At 36.3% G+C, this 8,022-nt stretch overlaps 1 protein-coding gene across 1 annotated transcript; it reads right to left on the bottom strand.

The window, feature by feature from the left end:
- Window positions 1–404: 404 nt before the first annotated feature.
- On the bottom strand, window positions 405–4,773 carry LOC107816617 (uncharacterized). The gene is made up of 3 exons (XM_016642350.2): window positions 4,374–4,773; window positions 2,621–2,911; window positions 405–1,885 (listed from the first exon to the last, which is right to left on the bottom strand). Exons 1-3 carry the CDS (start codon window positions 4,521–4,523, stop codon window positions 719–721), a joined length of 1,608 nt encoding a protein of 535 aa, XP_016497836.2. The 5' UTR covers window positions 4,524–4,773; the 3' UTR covers window positions 405–718.
- Between the last annotated feature and the right edge of the window lie 3,249 nt (window positions 4,774–8,022).

An 8,022-nucleotide genomic window follows, 5' to 3' on the forward strand; every position in this document is an offset into this window, starting at 1 on the left:
CAACAGTGTGGTCTAATGCTCCCTTCTCATTGAAGAGTAATTAATATAGCAAACACATGCAACTTTTATGTGACATCTTTCATACGCTTGGAGTTTACTTATCAATGCATATATAAATCTAATGACTTATAGAAAAGACAATAATTGCAAAAGTAAGATCTAATACTTAGTAGAAGCTGATTCGATTAGAAAGAAATCTTGATACATTATGTTTAAGTTGTTCCCAAGCATCAAATCTCAAAACTTGAAGTGAATTCTGAAAGAGATTTTGCGGATACATATTTCTCATCTCCATTTTCCCATCCTAACTCATCGCGGTTGATTATTTAGATAGTAGAGTAGACCATTTCTAACAGATTATCTAGAATGTAAACCTAGTGTCGGCTAGGCATAGATCGATAAAAGGAGAAGAAAAAGAGAGCATTTTCAATTTCAAGCAGAAGTGTAGACCAGTTCCCTTACAACTAATAGCAGAGCTTCAGAAGTTTGCAGGAAACATAACAAAGCTTCAGAAGTTTGCATGTTAAAATAACAAAGCTTCGGAAGACATGACAAATATACAATGCATCTAAAGATCTCATATATACCAGATTCAGACTACTAACATGACTCCTTATTCAGCAATAGATGGTATTCGAGTCACAATGCACTTTAACTCTTTAGTTTTTCAGACCATTCACGAAACACAGATAGAAAAGCTGGGCCTGATCACTTAACCTCACCATCCTCTCTGAGAACCACCAGATGAATGTCCATTCAACCTGTCTAAGACAGCATTAAAATCGACAGGCTGACCACTTTCCTCAAGCCTTTGGATCACATTAATAACATGATCAGCGCGGTAGCCCATACTCACCATCTTTTCAATCAGCTCTTTGAATGGATGGTTCCGCACCAACTGAGGTGGACGAACCATCAGATTTGCACTGGGGGTAGGCTGCGGATTTTGGGGAGGGAAGCTGGAGGGAGGATAACCACTTTGTGAGAAATTTGGTTGTGGTGGTGGATGGCCCCTTGTGCCTTCACCATCATACATCACATATGCATTTCCTGGAGAAAGTGTTGGATGAGCTCCATTAGCTGCATACCCATCGCCCACTGCACCAAATGAAGGCTTAAGATGCGGCGCCACAGGCTGTTGCTGAAGGGGCCTGCCAGACCTATCATACCCATAAGACATTGCTTCGGGACGGCTAGCAACTGGTTGAGATATTCCAGAAAATGGCACTTGCATTGGCATACTATTGGGTGCCGTCTCAGGAGGAGGATTAGGCTGACTGGGCGGATAAGAGGGATAAACAGCAGGTGATGTAGGTCTAGCTTGCTGTTGCATACTTGGTATTTGTGAATGTTGAACCTGTTGAGGCACCTGTTGGGCCCACTGCTGCTGATATTGGGGCACTGACTGGACTTGTGGTGTCTGATTCACCTGAGGTGGCGCTGGCTGTGGTGGTACTTGCATTTGAGGATTTCGATACTGGGAGTCAGATGACAAATACTGGCCTTGAGGAAACTGAGTTGGAGCTTGTTGATTTACCATCTGAGGAGAGGGTAAATAATATCCTTGTGACTGGGGCATACTTTGGGATGGAATTGGTTGCGGAGGCTGCACTGGTAGCTGTTGTGGCTGCTCCACAGGTCGGTTAGTAAGAGAAGCCTGGGGTGCCACTTGATGAGGTAGTGCAAGAGCCAGTTGCTGTCCATGCCCTTCAGGTGAGTTATCACTTTTTTTAGCATCAGACAGGTGTTGAGCATTCTTCTCGTCATTCTGCTGAGAAATGCTGGATGAAGTTGAGTCTTTCTGTGCGAGCTGAAGCTTGGCCAGCTCCTTTTGAGTTTCAGCAAGTTCTTGTTTATCTCTTAGAATCTGCACAGATCGGTGGACCTGCAGGATGAACAGTTTAGTAAATCAATAGTTATTTAAGTTTTTGAATGGAATCAACAGCTATTTAAGTTATAGACACAATGTGATGGAAAAACCATTGAACACCAAAGAGCAACTTGAAAATTGCCAGTGGGCAAGAACGAAATCATCCATATGCCTTAGAACCAACAAAAGCACAAGTTTAGAGGCATAAGAATATCAGAAAGTGCATCTAGAGCTTCAAGCACAAAATCAACAAAAAAGACCAACAAAAAAGCACGTCTCTGCAGAGAAATAGGAAAGAAAAATATTCCAAGTCAATCGGCATTATTGGTGTCTCTGTTATAATGGGGAGTTATTCTACTCACAACAGATTTCCTCCAAACTAGACCAACCCAAATCAGATAAATAGTGAATTTTGTCAACTGGCCACGTTAACTAATGGAGAAGATGTCTAGTTTAAAAAAATTCTCTACGTGCAGTCACATTTAAAAGCTAAAAACAGATCTGCACCACACAAACTTATCCAGAAACTGCAGGTCCAAGAAAATTCAGCAGACATAAAGCTGCTAATTTCAAGTAAAAATCAAGAAACACATTCCCCTATATGTATCTCAGTTACACTATACCGAAATGTGTGCTGCCTTATATAAGTAACAGGTCAATTTTTAAACTAATTTAAGACATAAGGGAGTGGTAAGCTTTTAAGAGTCTAACTTTATGTAATCCCCCCCCCCCCCAAAGCCGTGAACTAACCTCTTGCACATGCTTCTCAAGAGCCTTCAGTTTTGAATCTGCCTCACCATGATCCCGAACTAAATCAGAGCGCATTTCTCCAATAGACTTATCAAGATTGTAACAGTATAATTCCAACTGCGACAAGCGTGAGCTTATTCCCTCTAGGAAACGCATGAGATTGTCAGCATATTTCTTCATGGTCTTCTCAACAGTAGATATCATGTCTTGATTGAAGGAAGATTCTTCTGGTGGACTATATGCTGGAGCAGGAAACATTGATGACCTTGTCATTCTGCTTTTGTGGAACTCCTACTCAATACAAGAGCAAAATTAAGTTAAAATTCTTAAAAAGCAATGCTTCTACAAATTTATACCCTAATTGAGTTATACTGAATTAAAAAGGTTAGATTAGATGAATATAGTAGCATGGATCTTTGTATCAATACTCGCAAAGATTACATAAGCATTATTGTGGAGTAGAACTTAATCCTTATGGTAACGCGAAATTGGTCCAAATAAGGCCCATTAATGCAACTATTTGATGGTCACTTTCAAAGTGCTAGATAAAACCCAGGCGCAAGTTTCACCATCAGACCTTAAAACCAGTTCAACCCAAGGATATGTGCACCAATGATTTTTTTCCATCAATACTGCGCGAAATGATTTAATCAATACTGTGCTAAATGATTTCAATGAAATACAACTTCTTATACCATACATAGATTGGCATGAGACAGTATCGGCTTCTCATCCTGGTCAAACTTTAGTCACCTGTTTTTGCAGTTTCATTATTTGTTTATTCAAAAAAGAGAGGAGAAGAATCCATAGAGAGAGGAGAAGAATCCATAGGGAAGAAGAGGCTAGATCATCATTTGGGAAAAGGGAAGGTAATGGAGAGGCATCAATGCTTTTAGCTCCCAGCTTACACGACAATATCTCAAGAATGGACTATTACTAGCTGAACCAACTGCGAACCAAGTGTTGAGTCAGTAAACCTTTGGCTCTTGAAAATCACAAAACATTCTCAACACAGTCTTTATAATTTCTCTTCTATAATCTCAGTTCCTAGAATTTTTGAAGCAAAGAAAGATATCAATGAAAAGTTTAACATGGAGCAAGAGAAGAACAAGATAATAATACCAAAAAATGAAAGCACGGAAATGAAGGTGAGGTTGTATCAAAAATGGAAATCAAACTCTTTCTTCAACAAATGCACATAAGCCAGAGAATGGCAAGCACCACCAACAATGATGCAAACAACATTTAGTTTAACCAAAAGCATCTTTCCACAGACCGGTCAAGTTGGGGGAAGAACCCAATTAGCAACCAATCAGACACAAAAATGTCGAGCTGACAGGGTCAGGTATCACAGCAATAACCATATAAAAAATGAACGCTCTTTTAGTCCCTTTGCTTTAAAGTAGCATATGTTTCAATGTTCTTCCTATTTCCAAAATATAGTATCTCATTTTCTCAGCCAATCCTAGAAACCGAAGCACGAGCTACAGCTATTCCTTACCAGCAAAAGATTTCATTTCCATAGCTAAATGCAACAGAGACACAAAAAGAACATAAAACTAGCTTTGATCAAGGGCATTCACTTGAGGCACAAAATCCGTACCAAATTCCTAATTAAGCAACTATTAGCATAATCCAACAGCAAATTCACTAAATTTCCCCGTATATCTCAAAACCCTAAAGATCAACTAGCATAACTAACCAAAAACTTTCACCTTATATTACATAACTAGGGGGAAAAAATAAACAGCACCTTAGCAGAATTGGGAGCGATCACAGGATCAGAATGGGTTCCATTAGATGGGTCTTGATTAGCAGCATAGTCTTCATAAGAACACAAAATACCATCCGACCCGAAATTAAAACCCGCATTGTTTGGTCTCCCCGATGAGCCAGATGCCATTTTTCAACGATCCAAAACCTAGGGTTTCGCTTCTATTATCAAATTAACCCAAAAAAATAACCTAGAAAAAGGGATAAAGTTTGTTTCTGGGTAGAGAGATAGAGGTATATTTTGGGAATAGTATAGTTGCTTTAGCTTCACTGCTAAACAGGAAGGTCCGTCGTACTGTAATTTGTAGATTCGTACAACTACTACTGCACTTCGTATTTATTCATACTTGTACTTATATTTATTTTTCTGTTCACATTCTTTTCATATATGTTTTGACTTTTTTTATTTTTTTCTTACCGTGAAAACTATGGTTTGCTGAAATTAAGAAAACAAAGAAAGAAATAGGTTAAATATTAGGATAAGCCTAATGACCGACCTCGGAAAATAAAAATGACCGACCACGACGATTATGTGGTAGGTTATATGTTTTCTATATTATTATTACTACTATTAGTACCCGCGCGGATGCGCGGACACTAATCATGTTAAATATTTAAGTTATTTGGATTTTATTTAAATAATCTTAAAATTTACACTTTCTCGAGAAATATAGATAATCATTGGATATTAACGACATGAAAAAAATCAACCATTTCTTCTATTTTTCTTTTTTGATATCATTCTTGCCGGTGTCATTGGATCCTAAAAATAGTCGGGAAGCAAAATAATAACTCATACTTATGGCAAAACAATTAAATGTTGAGACAATGAATGACTTTTGGATAAGACTTAACTCTTTTACTACTACTTGAACTCTTATTTGGTGTGTTGATATCTCTTAAAAATTATTTCTTTCTTAAAATTTCAATTTTTAAAGCATTATTTTTCAATAATAATTATTTTTATAATAATGTAATTGAAAATATTATTCTTAATTCAAAACTCATTTTAGTTAGCTATCTAAAAATATAAAAAATTCTTTAGCTAGTGATTTTTTTTACTCCATTTTGATATTTGATATTAACCATGTTAAATATCTGAGTTATTTGAATATGTAAATAACCTTAACATTTAAACCTTCTAACTAATTATAGATAATCGTCATATATTAATTAAGAAACACTACATGAAAAAAGACTAACATTTTCTCAATTCTCGTAGTGATAATTTTATTTTTGCACTATTCTCATAGGTGTCATTGGAACCTAAAAATAGCCACAAAGTGAAATAATAACTCATATTTATGGAAAAGCACAAAGGTTGACACGATATAAACGATTCTTTGATTACGACGTGACTCTTACATTAAGACTTGAATTCTTATTTGGTATGATTTTATCTTTCAAAAATATTTCTATTTTGAAATTTCAATTTCTAAAACTTTATATATATTATAATAATGAGTATCTTTATAATGATGCAAGTGAAAATATTATCCTTAATTTAAAATCCACTTTAATTGTCTATCTAAAATTTTAAATGATTCTTTGACCGGATTTATTTCAGTATGACTCCATCTTAAGTTTATCGATATCTCTAGCCACGGAATTTGAATTTTTAATACCCTATATACAAAAAATTTGTTCTTTGAATCATTAAATGTTAAATTAGTTAATTATTATTATAAAATATTGCATATCTTGTCTTAAATTGTCAAATAGTTTAATTTTTCGACATCATACTTAGCTTAACCTCAATGCAAACTACTCAAATTACATTCCAATTCAAATTCGAATATCATATCAGTTTGTTAGTAATAGTGAATTTTTAAAAATGACACATAATATAAATTAAAAAAAATATTCTAAGATATCCTTATCTTATAATCTATGTATTTGAGTTGAAAAAAAAATATTTGAAATTGATGAGATTAACTTTCAAAATTTTTATACTCAACAAAGATGAAACATAAGAAGAAATTTATTGTCATCTTTTATGTCACGCCCCAACTTCGGGAGGCGCGACCGGCTCAGTCGAGTGATCCCAACTGAGCAAGCCTTATCAAACACTACCTGCCCAACTCAATATGAATAATAAAACCATGCTTCCGTTTATTTAAACAAGGGAAGATAGTACATCCCACATTACTAGTTCATTTTAATCACCACATTAAACCGTAAATGAGTTCCGAGATTCCATATATTTATACTTTAGAGAAACAGGAGTTAGAATTACAACATAGTTAGTACACCCATCCAACACCCGCACATGACCCACACATATGTCTACGGAGCCTCTAAGAATACAAAAGATAAATGTGACAACGCCGGCAACAAGGCCCCGGTTATACCTCAAAAGTGAAGGTCTACAATAAAAAGAGGTGCAATATGGCCCCTTGAAGGAGGAAAGGGCTCACCAAGTTCTTGAGAAGAAGGATGCTCCACTACACACGATCGGCACTATCCGCAATGGAGCCACCTACACTCATTTAAAAATGTAGCACCCCCAGCAAAAGGGATGTTAGTACCATAGAATAGTACTAGTATGTATAACTAAACTCCATCTAGTTAGAAAGAACTATACAAGAATAGGAATTCACAAGTACACAAATATAACTCAAACTTCGAACGATTACCGCATTATCAGTCAAAAGAATTGTACAACTTTCACATCGTTTTTCCATAGCTTTTAGTTTGGGGCATTCCATACTATTCGCATTTATTTCCAATACCACCGCTATATTGAGCGGAGTCCGATCTCGATCCGATCGGCTAGGTTGCCTCATTCGAGACATACACTCCAATCACAATCTCGTTTTCCTTTTTTCCGAAATTTATTCACAATACCACCGCTATCTTGAACGGAGTCCGATCTCGGCACGATCGGCTAGGCCGCCTTGCCAAGGCGTTGTTCCCTTCTCAGTAATCATTTCATTTCACATATATCATTTCATAGGCACTTGGGCCCACCACTTATCACATCATTCATGGCACTAGGCCGCATTTTACATTATTCCCAATTCCAATATTAGCTTTGCCATTTAGGACAAAAGGTGCACACAAGAGCAACTTTAAATTGTAAGCATGGATATGACTTCACATAGATAGCACAACATATTCAACCGCAATCTCGATTTAGGGTCTAAACATTTCAATACATAATTCATACCTTTGCCCTTTTCAAGTTGTCAAGATAGCACATTGATCATGTTGAGACACATTTTTCACACATAAGGTTACAACACTAATTCATGTAAAATAACAAGCAATGCAACAATTCAACTTTAATCTTACCATGTTCATATAATCACCGATGAATCTCAATTTCTAAAAGATCGGGTTTTAGCCATACATGCCTCAACCGAGCTTTCCTTAATCCTATAACATTCCGGAATGTTCGCACTTCAATCTATTTAAGCAACATAGCACAATTTAACTTATAATCAAGAAAAGATCATAATCTAAGCTCTCTTGAGCATTTTACCGAGCAGTTAGTGTTCATTAAGGCCTTATGGTTCTTTTATGAAAGATTACACTAGCCCATTACCCATGCCTCTTCTTTTATAATTCCTCATACTCTTCAAGAACACATGAATGCAATGTAAACCCCCTTACCCCCATGAATTACC

The sequence above is a fragment of the Nicotiana tabacum genome, chromosome 10 (assembly GCF_000715075.1).
Source record: "Nicotiana tabacum cultivar K326 chromosome 10, ASM71507v2, whole genome shotgun sequence".
NCBI classification, from domain to species: domain Eukaryota; kingdom Viridiplantae; phylum Streptophyta; class Magnoliopsida; order Solanales; family Solanaceae; genus Nicotiana; species Nicotiana tabacum.